General features: G+C 43.5%; 1 protein-coding gene across 1 annotated transcript in view; it reads left to right on the forward strand.

Annotated features, from left to right (window-relative positions):
* nmbr (neuromedin B receptor) overlaps positions 1-16586 on the forward strand; it is a 46560-nt gene extending 29974 nt beyond the window's left edge. Inside the window, exons 4-5 of the mRNA XM_020714679.3 lie at positions 14070-14308; positions 14505-16586. Of these exons, the coding sequence (XP_020570338.1) occupies positions 14070-14308; positions 14505-14667 (402 nt within the window). The 3' untranslated portion in view covers positions 14668-16586. The remainder of the gene's footprint in view (positions 1-14069; positions 14309-14504) is intronic.
* The last annotated feature ends 848 nt before the right edge of the window (positions 16587-17434 follow it).

Raw genomic sequence — 17434 nt, forward strand, 5'->3', positions numbered from 1 at the left:
CCCTTTCTTCAAACCCCCCCAAATCCTATGGACTGTACAAGCAGCTCGTTAGTGCTGGTCACGTCATACGTGTGCGCCGCTTGCTGCAGCCTGACTGTTAGAAATGAGGAAATTAGAACACCAGAGTGTAGTTTTTGTGGACGTCCTATGAGTATTTATGGATCACCTCCACACCCCATACGTGGAGAATTTGTGTAGTTAGATGCCAGTACTCAAACCTCACTAACAACTAGAGTGTGGGGTAAGGACACCGTACGAAAGCATCACCCGTACGCCATAAGTACCACACCCACGGCGATGGTACGTTCCATTTTCATGACGTCCTGGAGATGGCTGTCCAAGCCTCAAGGGACCTGTAAGACACACCTGCCACTCCTCTATATGAGCCTCCATGTACCCAGACAGACGGCTCAACCCGCATATGGGTTAGTTGGACTAAGGCTCAATCAGTGACTGGTGCCTCCTGAGAACAATGATCTGACCATATCATGTACTACAGTGGTAACTTGGAGGGGAGGAGGTGTACTATTGGGGCCTCCTTCCTGATGGCAGCAGACAGGAAGAGGCTGTTAAACAGGTGAATGGGATCACCTGGAGAGCATTGCAAGGGTGACAGGTGGTCGTGAACGAAGGGTGATTATGCAGGAGGTCAGGATGCCCTCTGCGCCTCTCTAGAGGGTTTTGATGATGTGGACCGGCACTCTGGCTCTTCTCAGCTCAAGGAGACAGTAGAGCATCGTGACTCACCGCTGCTGAAGCTGAAATACGACTTCCAGATCAACAGGTTTACCACTCACAGTGAATTTGTGAAATTCTATCAGCTGGATGGAGCTGAGTGTTTGTCCACGGATCACATGACACGCGTTGTTTACATTTAATTAAAAACACAACGTTTGGGTGATGACTTTAAGTCATAGCATCCGATCCCGTCTGCATCAGCTTTGTAAACATCAGCCTTTAATTATTTATGTCAGAGCTCGATCATTTTCTAAACCGTCCATGATTTACAGCCCTTTCCTCTCATCACGGTCACTAACAGCGATGGTTCATGTCGGACGGCGAGGCGAACGACCACGCAGGCCCCCTCCCATCAGCAGCTCAGGATCAAAGTCGTGTGGATGTTTGAAAGCATTGTGTTGGGGAGAGGATTTCTGGTCTGAACAGATGAGAAAACCTGAAGCCACAACAAAATGCTTCGGCTGATGTTTGACGTCCGCCTGCTTTAACCAAGAACATGGGTCTACAGGTGAAAAAATGTTTACCTGCTGTCTTCTCAAAGAGGAATGTACAACAATTATATAGAAAAAAAATCAATGACAACATTAGCTTTTTTACTGTTAATGAGCTCCAGTAATTGGTGTTCTTCAGGAACAAAAGAAAATCCCATGAAGGACAGACGTGCGACAGAATGAGGACGTTTTTCGATGAACGACTGAAACTAACAAATGAGTTCTGTGTTTCTATGGTGTTTATTTCTGCGTTTTATCCCAAATGCATTTATTTCAAATACAACCCTTACATTGGAAACCGAACAAGGAGTAGCCTGTTTGCTACCAACCCTTTTTTTTCAACAGACTCCTGGCCAGTAAAAGCATTACAGGATTTTAGAACCAACTGTTTCCTATTACGGCAGTACAAACAAAACGTAACCAGCCTGTGCGCAACAAAGAAAAAAAAGGCATCTACTGCTGTTGAGGATAAAAACTTTTTTTCTTGATGAATCTGATCACGTTCCTTCTCAACAGACATATTTACAAATCTCACCGGGTGAATTCTGCATATTTGTATTTGTGTCCTGCTGTTGCATCCTGTCATTCATGTCTAGGGCACTTTAATTACATATTCTTTATAATAAAGCAATAAAGTATTTATACTCATGATAAACAAGCAGCACCGGCTTAAATAGGTGAAGCAGAAAGGCTTCAGGCTGAACTCAAGGGCAAAAAAAACAAAGACACCTATCGATCCACAAAAAAAGCAGTTCACCCCCACGGCTTCACATTTCACTATTCATTCATTCATTCATTCATTTTCTTAACCGTTTTTCCCTTTCGGAGCCTATCCCAGCCACTTGTGGGCGAAGGCAGGGGACAACCTGGACAGGTCGCCAGTCTGTCACAGGGTAGAATGTCCACAAACGCACACCCATTCACTCTCACACTCACACCTGGGACAATTTAGATTAACCAATCAACCTATGAAGCATGTTTTTGGACGGTGGGAGGAAGCCGGAGACCCCGGAGAAAACCCACGCATAGACGGGGAGAACATGCACTAGTGATGGGCAAATGCGTCACGTGACCAAAGACGTTTGAAGCTGTGAACGCCATTGCTGTTCTGCTTCATGCTCATTGGTTCAGTCTGTCACCGTGTCTCACTCGGAGCCACTGACGACTTCACAGAAAGGACAGATTTGAGAGGTTTGCTGCCGTATTCTGTAAGATGCATTTGATTTGATTTTGATTTGAAATGGTTTATTTCAAGAAACCAAGTAAGAATAATACACAAAAACAATGCAATCGGGGAGTGAACAAAACCCAGTCTTAGAGGTAATAATTGGAGCGTACCAGCATAAAACATCCAAAATGATCTCTAAACTGTACCACAGCCTCATTTCATGTCAGAAAAACACAACTTTATATGTTAAAGAAAAGTGGGAAAAAGAAATGTCCATCACTATTTCAGAGAAAGAATGGTATTCAACATGTGCATCAACACAGTCCTCTACCACATCACTGAAATGGAGGGAATTTCATTGGAAAAACCTCATGCGCTTCTTTATTACATCTTTAATTAAAAGCAAACTATCAGCAAATCCACAGATGTGTTGGAGACAGTGTGGTGCAGTAAAGGCAAATCACTCTCATATCTTCTGGAACTGTTCGCAAATAGGACCATTTTGGCATTCCATCCATCATGTCTTAAACTCTTTGCGCTACACAATCCCCTTCAAGCAGGTAGTATTACATCTGGGCAACATTTCTGAAACAGTCATTCCTCAAGATCAGTATTTGGTGAAAATATTCCTGATTGCGGCAAGGAAAGCAATAACCAGAAGATGGCTTAAGCCAGAACCACCAACCCTCACAGACTGGACTGAAATAGTGGAGGAGATTTATATCATGGAAAAGATGACTTTTGTTTTAAGATTGAGAGAAGGACATTTTAAGGCAAAATGGGACAGATGGACTGTATATAAAAACTCACTGGTCGATGTATGACATTTCTGGAATGGTGGCTGACATGTTCTATTTTTTTCTTCCTTGCCTTTTCTACTTATTTATTTTTATTTATTATTATCATCTTCTTTCTTTCCTTTTCTACTCTTTGTTTGTAAGACTTTATTTGTTTGATGTCATGTTCTAGTGTTATCTTGTTTACAAAAAATAAAAAATAAAACTTAAGTTAAAAAAACAACAACAATACAATCAGCAGAGATACATTCATACAAAGACGTATCAATGCAGGGTTGTGAGGTGATTAAGATGTCCAGAGTGAGTGAAAGTATTTTCAAAATAAGAGAAGACAAAACACATTAAAAAGCCATGAAGACAAACAACTCATCAGGTTTTCTGAATCGCTCCAAATCAATATTACAATTCTATAAATGCATTTTTTGCCATTACCTTTAAAGGTCTTTTCAAAAAAACTCAGAGCCAGTATTTAACCCTTTAAATAATTTGCTTTTACTGCACTCTTTGGAAGTTGTTCATAGAATTAGGAAAGAGAGACTGAATGTTTCATTGTGATGATGACAATGTTGTGTTGTGCTCTTTAGACGCTGCTATGCTGTCAGTTAGCGACGGTCCGAAAACAACGTTTTCCCCGCCCACCTGCGTTTGACGTTTTATTTTCCTGAGTCTTTACTTAAGGTGTTGAATGTGGTGTTTTAATGAGGTTCGTGGAATTATTTAAAGGTTTTAACAGTCTTTTGGGCTTTTTGTCACCTTGTTCCACTTTCCAATTCCATTTCGAACAGACTTATTTAAAATTAATCATTAAAACTATCCCAGGAAACATGTTTCCTGGTGTAAATGGTAAATGGCGTAGTCTTGTATAGCGCTTTTCTACCTTCCTCAAAGGCCCAAATTGCTTTCCACTCACAGTCCCATTCACCCATTGACACACTGATGGCTCCGCTGCCGAACATTGGCGCCAACCTTCCACCAGATTCAAGGTGGGGTTCAGTGTCTTGCCCAAGGACACTTGGACATATGGTGGGAATTAATGTGAGACCAATCAATCAAAGGTCGACCGCCCTACCGCTGCACCACAGCCCGCCCAGTGATGCAGTAGACTGGTGTGAAGCTCGTTCAAAGCCTTGTACCGACACTCTCTTTACTTGTGTTTCCATTCAAAGAGTCATTTTTTTATCCGTATTAACATTTCTTCTCCTTCATTTAGTTCTTTTATTTTCAAAAAGTCCTCAACTGGTAATAATGATAACTACATAAAAGTAATAGAGCTTCAAGGCAAAGCACCATAAAAAGTGGAAAAGCATCCCACCGAGCGGTCCGGCCCTCATCTACATGCACGTCACTTTGACCTCAACCTGATTAGGATTTAAACGGATAACTGCATGTGAGACCAAACGCCTTTTCACACCCTCAAGTCAGACTTCCAATCATCGTCATGGAATTAGTCTCATCTTTCTTCTGTATCTCTGTGGATGATTCATCTCATTACATTAAAATCCATGTCAACCCCGTCTGAGGGGGCAGCGATTCTCTCAATCCCATTTGAGACAGGAAAAATCCTCGGCAAATAAGATTTAATCTACTCGTCTTTTGGGGTCAAACAGGGACTGCTGTGGTAACGTCAGAAAGGGGAAAAGCTTCAGTTGTTTATGGTGAAAGCAATGCATCGTTGGTACCAACAGACCCACCACTCGAAGCTCATCAGAACATATTCCTGTCCAAATGTTTTTTATTTTATTTTTTTATTTTTTTTTATTTTTTTAACTTGTCCTGTCCAACAGCTGGGCAGACAGATGAGAGCTGAGGGCCTCTTGGGTTGGACATATTTTACTTTAACAAGAGGGGTTATTAATCTTCAGACAAACCAAAGGTATGTCTGAATAAACCCCTTTTGTAATTGAGGCCAAACTTTATTAATTTCAAACATGTCTGAAAATCTTTGGTGTTGGACCGGACAGAAAAGGAAAGAGGGGAAGAAGAGAGAGGGACGATAGAGAGAGAGGGGGTAGGGGGTGATAATAGGAGGGGAAGGGGGATAAGACCATGAAGCAGCATAAAGCAGCAAGTTTACTGGTTGTTAATCATTATGGTAAGGTTCAAATGTAAAAAAAAACAAAAAAAAAGGGCGGAGCCTGTCCACACACACACTCAAATGTTATAAACACACCTGCTAGTTGCAAAAATGTCCACCTGTCGACATGTACACAAAACAGATAGTGTTCACACGCATACTTATGCCTTAAAACCAACTAGTGTGAAATATTTCAGTCATTCAGTCTGTTGAGCTAACACCTGTGCTCAGGTGAGTGTTTATGTTCTTCTAAAATGGATGGTGGAACGTGAAAAGAAGGAGGGAGAGTGCCCAGCCATCCCCACCCCAAGACCCCCACCGCACCAGCAGCGGCAGCCGGAATCCCCCCAACGCCACACGGGAACCGGCAGGGAACAACCGCCGCCCGGGCGACCAAGCCTGCCACCCAGGCCAGGGCCAGCAGGGCCGCCGCAAGGCCCCCAGAGCCAGAGAGCAGGGAGGCACGGAGGGAAAGAGGGCGCCGCCCCAGCCCAACCAGGAGAGCAGCCCCCCCGCCGCGCCGGGAGAACCCAACGCAGGGCCCCACCGGAGAAGGACGCCCACAGCCCCAGACGAGCACCCCACCACCACCCAGGAGTTCCGGGCATCCCCCCGCCCCAACCCCAGGTACGAGCCAGGACCCCCCAAGGGAGACCCACTCCGCACTCCAGGCAGCCATCCGCCCGGCCCACGGTTGGTCCAGGGAGGAGCGAGGCAGGGGCCCGCCGCCCCCGCCCAGAAGGGGGGAACCCCGGGGAAAAAAGAGGGCCCACAAGGGGTGTTGTAAATATGGCCCGACCAGGCTCGGCCACAGTTGGAAATTTGGCGGGGCCCAGCACTCAGGAGCAAGGACCAGAACCCACCCCCCAGGGACACGAACCCCCGGCTCAGATGTAATGTGAACCCCCCCACCGCGCGGAGAGAGCACCGCCGGGCCCAGGAAGCCGGCACCCCGGGGACACAGCCGCCGTTGCAAAGGGGCCCGTACCCCCCACCAGGGAAGAGGCAGGGGACAGATGGTCCCATGTCCCACCTTCCTTGCAAAATGTGTGTGCGTGTATGTGTGTTTGAGAGAGTGTGTGTGTGCATGTGTGTGTGTTTATGTTGGGATGTATATATTGAGGGGGGAGGGGTGTGTGTACTAAGGGGGGTGCGGTTAAAATTGGCGGGTAGGGCACTAAGGGGACGTCTCCTGATTACTCACAGTGACGTCCCCTCACCCTCCCCACCAAGGGGCCCTAAATGTCTAAGGTGCGGTTAAAATTGGCGGGTAGGGTGCCAGGAGGACATCCGCTGCTTGCTGGCAGTGATGTCCAAGCACCCCCCCTACCAAGGGCCCTACATGTCTAAGGTGCAAATAAAACCGAAAGAGGGGGGGCCCACTCCATACGGCAACCACAGGAGGGGGGTCACTGCCTAGTAAACCCCCCCCCCAAGGCTCATCGCAGGCTAAGCCCCCCACCCCCTCACCCTATTATTAGGTTATATGAGGAAGGGGGTAAGTTGGGGACAGATGATAGACTGTCCCCCGGTGGTCAAACAGCCGTCCCCCGCCCCCCCCCCCAGCAAGGGGGCCAGGCCCACCCAGCCCCGGGGCCCCACCCCCGGAGGCGCAGACACCCCAGGCCCAGCACCACCACCCCCACACAGAGAGAGGGGAGCCAGAAAGCGCCGGCCCCCCCCGGAGCAAGCCCAGGCCCCCACCCCCAAACGCCGGCCCTAGAAGAGCTCTGGTCAGGCCTCGACGGGACCGAGGCAGCCAACCGGCCGGGGAAACCGCCGATGGCCGGTCCAAATGTTTTTTAAAGGTTATGTCTCACTCTGGAAAAAGACAGATATATATATTGTAAATCTAGATGGTTTTCTGTCCAGAGACAAAATGTGCAGCCTGTACTCAAACTCCTGACCCCAAAAAGACAAATGGTGAGTCTTCAAATGTTTGATATGTTTTGGCGGTTGTAATGAAGTGTTTGTCAATAAACCAGAGTCTATTTGGTTTCTTCTCTTCTTCCATGGAGATGCTGAACAAAAGCTTAAGCAGCATCATTTCCTTCATTGTTGCTGCTGGTAGAAGCTGATGTACATCCATGTCAAGCAGCGACCAAACCTGTTTCATTTGCTGTTTTTCCAATGTCTAAATATTTGGATTCCTGCTCTTAATTTAGGATCTTAAAGTTATTTTCAGGGGAGATTACCCAAAAGTTCCCCTGGATACAAAATCAGTTTCTTTGACGGTCTAAAAATGCCTCTTCTTGTTTGATTGTTGTTTATCAATTCCCGTTGCCTGCACGTTCTGACAGACTGTTGACAAGACTAGGACGAGCTCCATCAGGTCCCTCTGACCTCAAGAAGAAACAGGAAATGAGAAAGACGGAAAAGTCATCCATCCTTTTTTTACAACCTGCTTTACCGGTCATCGGATGCTGGGACCAACAGAGAAAATCAAAGACTGAATTGATTGGAAACCAAAAAAGAAAACTTAGGATGAAAAAATGAATTGTGCTAAAAGAGAAAACATGTGGAACATAAAGAAAATGAATTGCACATCCTGTTTTCAACGTGATTTATTTCTTATTCCCTTGGAAGGAAACGGTAAACGAGTTATGAGTGCATGTGAAAAGACCGGCCTGAGGCTGCAGGGACGATTGCATCAACAAAAACCGCTGAGCCTAATGTTCAAATGAACAAGAAACATGGACACATAAACGCTGTGATCCAATTCTTCATCCTGAGTTCCAGAAATCACATTTTCATCCCGGAGTGTCCTTTCAGAGGGAAACGCAGTGACAGTTTATCAACATTATTGAAAATCATGACAACACGACCTCAATACATCAGGAGAATTTCCTCTGGAGATGAATCTTTATTATTATTAGCCTATAGAGGGATTTCAACACATTATCTCGGCCGTCACTTTTTCAGCCACTGTTTCTACGAGTGAGAGATCCGACTTGGAACAAGTCCACCTACATACTTTAGGCAGCAGCATTTTTCAACCAGTGTGCCATGAGACACACGGCCAGGTGTGCTGTAGGAAATTACTCATTTTCACTAGTCTAAAAAACATTTACCATCACCAGGACATCAAGCCGGTGTCACACAGCCGCTATGTACATTTTGCACATTTTCCATGTATGAAATTTACATATTATTCATAAGTGTTTCTTGTGTTTGTCACCAATCCATGTGCACAGACGTCCGTTGAGGTTTCGGCTGAAGGGTCTGTAGGGGAATGTCAAACAAACTTTTCATACATGAACCACCGATGTCTAACTTTTATATCGCAAATACGGCGCACGTCATGTTTACATGACGTAATTGATGCATGAATCTCTAATGAAATGCGTATAAACAGCACAATAATCATGGTTCATGTTCTTGTTCTTTGCATTCATTCGTACTTCTTCTGTGGTTTGATTGCAGTTCATTTGTGATCCATCTGTGGAAATTTAATGGGAAGACCACAACTTTTCTTACTTTTTCCACATATATTCACGTCTGACCAATTTTCATCTACCTAATTTCCCCATCGTGGGATTAATAAAGTATCATTCGTTCATTTTTTCTTTCACAATTTGCATAAATTGGACGCAGTGGCTGTGTGACACAGCCTACAGATCTGTGTTCCTCCAAACAGGACTAGGTTTCACACTGAGTAGTTAAAGATAAGCAAGATCACAAAAGACTGTTTTATTGATGTTTATTTGATTTCTATTTATTATTTTTTTTCATTTAACCTTTATTTACCCAGGAATTGTCCCATTGAGATTAAGAATCTCTTTTTCGAGGGAGTCCTGGCTAGAGGGGAAACAATAAATTACATTTACAATAAAAATGTCAACATTAAAAACAAATAAAAATTAGAACTCATGTAAAACAGGTACAGGAAAGTTTGATCAGACTGACTGATGTTGCCGAACTTTAGCCGATTACTCACTTTTTTGGAAAAGTTGGATCACTTAAGATGTCTCCACCAATCACTCTTGGAGTTTTTATCAGCACGTCATCAGTCTAACCAATCAGACGTGGTTAGCGTCCTCACTTCCTTGTTCCGACAAACATCGGCGAGTCTCTCAGTTCCAACAGCTAAGGACTGTGTTTAGGAGTGTAGCGTCACGCGGGATCCGCTGTCAGACCGTGGAAAAAGGGCAATGTAGAAACTTCTCTACTGTAGTGAGTTACATAACAAAGCACTGCCGCTTTTCGCCTTTTCAGATTACTCTATTACTTTAAACAGTTACTGTAGTCGAAAGCATGTAAACACTTGAGCTGGAACTTGTGTTACAAGTCCCTCTCTGATCTTCTTTTGATCCATTTCCATGTAATCAAAGGACCATTCCCACTGGTCCTTTGATTATTATTATCAAATCTGAAAAACTGTTTTTTAGGACATAATCTCTGCAGAGCAGCAGGAGTTCATCAGAATTTCACCTCTGAGTTGTGAACCCTTGATGCAGAACAACCCAACCCCATATCACATCATCCATCTGATTACACTCTCTCCCGCTGCTTACAGCCCCTTACAAACCTGGCCTAACATCATGACTCCAACAAAAATGGCGATCCACATCGTAGCTATCCAGCCGCACAGTTCAGATCCAGATTCCAGCTCAGACGAGGAAAACAAAGACGGTCGTGGATCAGTTTGTCTGCAGGTGGATGATCAGAATGGAGCAGAGTAACTAGCTTCTTCATACAGCATTTTCATTTGCTCCTGATTCTCAACCATGCTAGGAGATCATGGTAAAAACACCAAAAACAGCATTTTCATGGGAATGGGTCTTAAAATTGCTCATGAGAATTTTCCTTTTTGTTTTTGTGCTGGAAGGTTTTTTTTCTTATCATGTATGGTTCGTACCAGGGAGGATCGTGGTGGCCTGTCTGGATCACACCAGCGTTTGGAGAAGCTTTTAAACCTGCCAAACAAAGTGAATCCTATGAGAAAACAAACGCTGGTGGGGAACAAATAAGAGCTAAAGGTGTCATTGTTAATCTACACTCACACTGTGCAAAAGGAGAACCAGACTGATCGCTTCAAATGCAAGCAAGTGCTGAATGGAGGACCTAATGTTGCCCTGCCGGTTTAGCTCGTGCTGGTCTGCGGCGCCTTCCGAATGGAGGACCTAATGTTAACATTTATCATAATTATAGTAAAGCAGTTTTGCATGACATTTGATTCAAAAAGGTTGTCACATTTGAAGTGGTTGTTAATCAGAGGAGGGAGTTGCTTTCAGAGTCGTGAATATCATCCAACTGCGGTTTAGTCCACATGGACTCCAGCGTTTCCAGCAGCAACCGTTGCAACGCGACGCTGTCTGTGATGCTCCACCCATGACGCGTGGACACGGTTTGTGACTGACAGCAAAGCCACAACAAGAGGTGGCGCATGTGACTGAAGAGTTCACAAAGAAGAGCAGCAGGAAAGAGAAAAGAGGCTGAGAAACTGACAGGCGTGGAACAAGAAGGAGCCTCAGATGAATAGACGTCACATGAAAAGAAAGGGAGATGGAAGAACAGCAGGTAGAAGCATAGAAGCTCAGCAAGACAGGAAAAAACGGTAAAGAGAAACACGTGTAGATAAAATAAATACCTAGTTAATACAGACCTATTACTGCTTGCCTTATTTGAATTTTCTCGACTACGGTTAAATCAGTTTAGCAGTGGAGTGCTGCTGTCCATGTAACCAATAGGCTATAATCTATCATCGCAAGTACAGAGTCACTTAGTAAAAACATCACGAGACCGAGATCACATTCCACTTTCCAGCATTTAGAAACCTAATTACCGTGTGCTTCAAACGGATTCATCAGCAGCTAAATACTTTTTTACTTCTACATTTTTCCTATTCCCCAAGTTTGGAGCTGATAACCCCTAAAAAACACACCTTTCTGGAGTTCCTGCACAGAAAGACACAGCAAAAATAACAATTACAAGTTTTTCGTCATCGCAGCAGCCTATTTCCCAGAAGGCTTTGCAGAGTTTACCTTCTGTTACAGTTTACAGCTTTCAGTTATTGCTGACATTTGGGTCTGTTCTAAACCGTCAGAAAACAAGCAAATACTTGTATCCATATGTGCACATTAGGAAAAGATAAACAGGTCAGATTAGGAATGTGACCAAGAATTGTGAAATTTCTTCTTTATCTTATTTCGTTTATGGCTTTGAAGATAGATGAGTATCCAAAAATGTACTCTAAAAGTCCAACTTCTTTGAAGAAAGAAGAAAGGACAAACGTTTGTGTCGGGGATATCCAAAAGATGTCTTGAAATGATTATGGGATGGCCACAGGACCTACAACCTGGGCCATTTTGAGGCTTGAAATAAATGGGATTGTTTGACACATGCAGCTCTGACCAGGGTGGCAGAAGGGTAAAGAATTGGACTTAGGTGACTCCTCCCCCCTGGAGTTCCTAACAGGAGGTACCCGCTGGCTCCAAGAGGCCAAAATCCCATTGACTTCAATAGAGAAATAAACAGCTGTTACTCAGTCTTTCCTTTGGTAATTAATTAATTAATTATAATCATTATTTTCACAATGTTTTTGTCTGTAGTTTAAATTATTCAAGTTAAAAACTGACCATTCAGATGCCTTAATAAAAGTAGGTGGAGCCCGATGGTCCCCACGTCCGACGAAAAATTATGAAAATTATCCTTTCTAGTGGTAGGGCTGTGGCCTTCCAACAAGCTCACTTTTGATTGGTGAGTGTGGTTGCTATAGAAACGTCTGGCTCCAATATGGCAGCATTCGCATTGCGAAAAAAAGCTACGGCTAAATTGATTTCCTTTGGCTGCAGTTGGAAGTGAATGATTTTCTATGGGTGACGTTGCACTCCCTCACTCCTGTTCACAGATACAGTCAATGTTTACAGCGAGGCTAATTCTTCAGGGGGCTGCACCGTGGTGTGGGGTGGTCAAAGCCAATAGACGTTGGTTCAAATCCTGCAACCAATTCCACTCATGTCTTCTCTCTTTGCTGGCCTAAACCTTCCGCTGAGATTGAGATGATGACTGAGATCTGACCACAAGTTTCCCTTGAAGGACAAACCCTGACAAAGGACAAAGGGATCCAATTTAATATTGGATCCCATGGTGTCATCTGATCAGAACCATTTCTAAAGGGAACTTGTGTCTCATACTGAAGCCAAAACAGGGGGAACACCTTCTCCATGTTTGGACCAATCCCCCAGATTATTACAGACATTACAGTGTCTTTTCCTCCTGTGCACCTCGAAAAATGTCGAAGTGATGCTGAGAAAAGCAGGAGGAAAAGCAAATGTATCAGCTCCTGAGGAAAAGAAAATGTCTTTTCTGAAAGCTCTGGCCTTTAGCGTCCACATTATGAGCCCAAACACAGACTCCTTTCTTTTCTGTCCATTTTTATGAATTTTGAATGAGAAGGTTGAAATTGCTCTGGGCTGAATTTGAGCCAGCTCGCTGGAAAAGGTGATGGACTTGAAAAAAACAGAAGACTTTTTTTGCTCATCTAAAAGCATCAGGCACATGTGAGGAACTACCAACAATCAGAGGAAGTCATTGAGGATGTCTGAAAAAGCTCCAATAAAACCATATTTATTGTATTTTTGAGAGGTTGTTTACAGACAGAAACAGCTGACCTATTTAACAAGTGTTTGAATGTTATGAAGCTTTTTCATTCATTTCTTCCATCCTTTACAGCATCTAAGCGGGTTAACAGTCAGTGATGACACTGGACCGTTAAAGGAACTGCTGCTTTGACTGGTGTCCATTCCACCGTGTCATTTGTCTGTCTTCTTATGTTAGTTTCATTAAAAGAACTTCTAGTTTACACGTTTTTGTTGACATTGTAATGCTTATATTGGTTCTACTTTGCCATGTTTGTGTCACATTTGTGTGATAGAAAACACAGTTGGCCCATTTACACTGTCCTCTCTTATTTGAACTGACGTGACTTGGACCAATTCCAAAGACTAGAAGGACTTGTACAAGTTACTTAATAGTTGAAAATATGAAAGATGTCATTGATTTGTAATAAAAGACTTCAGATTTGTCCAAAAAAATTGAACTTGAGTTGTAGGACTTGAAATTTGACTTGGACATATAACTACACATAAGGACGTTGACCTGGTCTTGTAGTAACAATTGTGGGACTTCAATTGAATTTGATACCAAAGACTTGTGACTCGATACTTTGAAACATCACAAAAAAACTTGAGAGTTGACTTGGACATGTCACAAAGAGACTTGGGACTTGATTTAATATGTAATTAGATGTAGGACAGTTGACTTGGCCTTGTGATAAACATAGGACTTTATTTGAATTTGATATTAAAGACTTGGGACTTGTCTTGGTCCTGTGACAAAGAGACTTGAGACTTGACTTGGATAAATGTGACACAAAAAAACGTGGTACTTGACTAGGGCATATGACAAAGAGACTTGGACATGTAACGATTAGACTTGGGACTTGCAATCAAAACTAAGACAAATGAAGACACAACAAAGTTAACTAAACTGTTGAGATGGAAATGTCTTTATAGTTCAGATCAAAGAGATGAAGAAGTGCTCTGATAATAAAATGTGTTTTCATCCATTTTATGCATTTATGTACCAAAGCCAAAGTCTACATTCATCTACAGCCTCTAAAGATAGCAGACCATTAAAACAAATGCAGGTCAAACCCGCAAACGTGTCTACTTTAAGGAGCAAAGGTTCAGACCTCTGCTCTTACTCTACATTGTTACCACTGGGTACTTTTTTCTGAGTGTCCCTCTGAAGTTTGTCAATACTTTGCCTGACCAGCTCTTCCATCTCTGCTCTTCCAGATGGAGACCAGGAAGCGTCTGGCTAAGATCGTGCTGGTTTTTGTGGGCCTCTTTGCTCTATGCTGGTTTCCCAACCATGTGCTCTACATGTACCGGTCCTTCCACTACCACCAGATGGACCTGTCCGTGGCCCACCTAGTCATCACCTTGCTGGCCAGAGTCCTGAGCTTCTCCTCGTCCTGTGTCAACCCGTTTGCCCTCTATCTGCTCAGCGAGAGCTTCCGCCGACATTTTAACAGGTCAGACTTACCATTGAAACCCCATAAACCTACAGACATGACTTTAAAAGACCATTTTAATGTTCCTTAACAGAAGAGTGACTAAGATATGACAAAAACATGTCACACTTTAAACATTCCCTCGCATTTCCGAGGGCAGTGTGAACGTTGTGTCGCATGTTTCAATTGGTTCACTTGGAATTTCTTCCTCCGTCAGTCAGCTGCGATGTGGTCGAGGTCCCAACCCTGAGCGCCAGGCTAGCTACCTGCACAGCACCTCCCACATCCGCCTCACCTCCATCAAGAAGACAGCGCCCACCGCGACCATCATGGCTCCTGCAGCCAACGGCAATGCCAGCAAGCAGGAAGCGGCGCTGTGAAAAAGCTCACGTGTTCCTGGAGATTTTGTGAATGTACGGGACTCCTGGGGGAGAGTCCAGTTTGGACGAGGATAAGAAACTACAATGAGAAGCCTTTCCAACAGTGGCTCCACCTTTTTGGACTCCATTTTTACATCGTCAACCTGGCAACCAAAACAAGAAGTGCCTCCTGGAATTAAAAGAGAACAGAAAAGGACTACACTAACTATATATTCTCATTTGCTATTGTTCTGCATCTGTTTAAAGTTGTTACAGAATTCATTCCCTGCAGAAATGATGGTGGAAGCAAAACAACCCCATACTGACCATGTGAGCTCCTAGCTTATGACTCTGGGCTGAATCGTTTTCCTTTGGTTTCTTTGGTTCCTTCGGTTGCCACCAAGCAAACATTTCAATATGGACCCCATATGGTTTACCTGTGGGCTGATTTGATTGGTCCCAAGTGGGTTTGTCCTCAGGTTCCATGGTACCCCCAAATCTTTAGCCCATTTGAGAACCAAGTGGGATTTTTCTTGTAATTTATTTTTCTTGTTAAAATTTTATTGATTTTTCTTGTAATTTTTGTGTGACCCAGCTGGGTCCTATATGGGTGTAGTTTATTTTTTCCAGAGGGTTCCACTGAATCTACAGGCAAATCTCACTTGGTTCCCACATGGGCAAACATTTGGGGCCACCATGGAAATCCACAGACACTTGGGGCACATTAAGTCAGCCCACAGGTAAAGCATATGGGGTCCATGTTGACTATAGGTCATTGAAACCAGATTGGTAAATGTTCAGAGGCTCTTTTTATCGTTGTTTCTACCCAAACCCCTTTGTTCTGAGTAAGTAATGATAGTCATCTCTCTTTCTATACAGCTTGCCATAAATATGAAGGGCTGAACTGACTTCCCCCTTCTTCCCAAGTATAAACTGGAAATTACTGAGGTGACCTACATGAAGCTTTCATTTGTGTTCCAGAGCTTTCTTCCATGTGCGTTGGGCATTGTCCTCTCTTTGCTGTTGAGAAAGTAACATTTTTTTTTCTTTTATCCCCCATTGGTTCATTCAGTGAGACCTCTTGAAAGAAAGTGTCTTTTTCCCCGTAAGTTTCTGACAGAAACTGTTTTCGTTCTTTGCTATTTTGAGGTTTTTAGTGGTTGGTTTCCTTGTGTTCCCTGAGGGAAAACCTCCTCCATGTGTCACGGACATTCCACCCGTTTAACATTCCAATGTTTCCCATTGACAGTGATGCAACAAGAGTTTCACACAGATGCAGGACAATACTTTTCTTCTAAGTGACATTTCTGTCTTGTGAGTTTGAAAGTGAATCAAGCGAACGTTCATTACAGACGTCTTTGACAATTTCCTTTATTATAAATAATGACCACGTTTTTACATTGTTGTAGAACTTTTGTGTGTCACTCCTGACCTGCCGGGCACGCCACTTCATGATTCCTGATGCCGCAATTAATTACCTGCAAGTGACTAAGATATATTTTCAATTATCCCAAATGAATAATTTGCACCTTCTTTCGTTATAGGAATTCTAATGTTTTTTTGAAGTGCTGTGAAATTAGTCAATACAGGGATGAATACTGGGATTGCATCGAGCATGCTTCTGAAGCGGAAAATCTGCAGCAGACTTTCCGCACACAAAAAAAGGGATTGAATATGACGAATATTCATGGTGGGTGCACAAACAAACAGAGCCATGCATTTGAATGTCATCGGCTTTGTGTTGCTGCTTCAGACTGTGTGCACATGCAGAGGTGTGTACAGCATTCCACTTTTCACGGTTTCTCTTACGTCTTTAAGAAGTTTGATGTGTTTGCTTGGCATGCTTCTTCTATTCTGTGCTGGAAACGTTCACAAACGTGTAATAAACGTTCTTGAATTACCCCCCCCCCCCCCACCACCATTAAACAATTCTAAAATTATTTGTTGTCATTTCTACATTCAGAAACCTTTGAGACAGTTGGGAACGGCGTAACTGCTGGTTGTCATCTGCAGCCCTCCACTCTGAATGGATGATCAAAAATAAGTGGAGCTGAGATTGCAATGAGTGGACGACTTACCAAAGCCCTTAAATGCAGTTTTGTTGGCTGTAAATACAGCGAAGGAAGACGGCAGGAATGCAGGGCTGGATGACAGATTAATTCGAAAATAGGCTGACTGATTCATTCATACCGTTCGATATGATTCACAACTGCTCTTGAGCGCGTAAGTGGTTCAGAGTGGAGCTCCGACCACGGCGAGGGAGATGCTTTAATGTTTCAGGCGGCAACAGAAAGTGTTCAAGAGACGACACATTCAAAGATTCCCATTCTGACTGGAGGTGTGAGTGGTGGACCTCTATTATGCTGCTAGGATGGAGACAAAGTCAGGACTTTACAAGAAATTTGTTGTAGGAAGACATCCCATAAACATCGCAAAGCGGTTAATCGAACTTTGTATTAAATGGAGCATTATTTCCTGCTGAAATATATTAGTATTTAGTATGGTGTTCTGTTATATTTCCCTGGCATAATAGAGATGACTTTGCAGGAAATGCACATGACATGGCTATTTTGAATTTTCACACTTTAAGGTTTTAGGAGACGCGAGCACGAGGTAATCATTATTTCTATTCCAGTAAAAAGAGGTGGAGGAGGATGGATAAATAAGATTTAGAAAACCTGAACGCTGCAGCGCTGAGCTTTCTGAGGTTTTGTGGGGCGACAGCATCAAAGCTCGTTGGTCAAAGAGACTCTTAAAGAAGGCTGGTTCTGAGATGAGGATGAGTCTA

The sequence above is a fragment of the Oryzias latipes genome, chromosome 24 (genome assembly GCF_053564925.1).
Source record: "Oryzias latipes strain Hd-rR chromosome 24, Olatipes_Hd-rR_3.1".
Classification (NCBI taxonomy): domain Eukaryota; kingdom Metazoa; phylum Chordata; class Actinopteri; order Beloniformes; family Adrianichthyidae; genus Oryzias; species Oryzias latipes.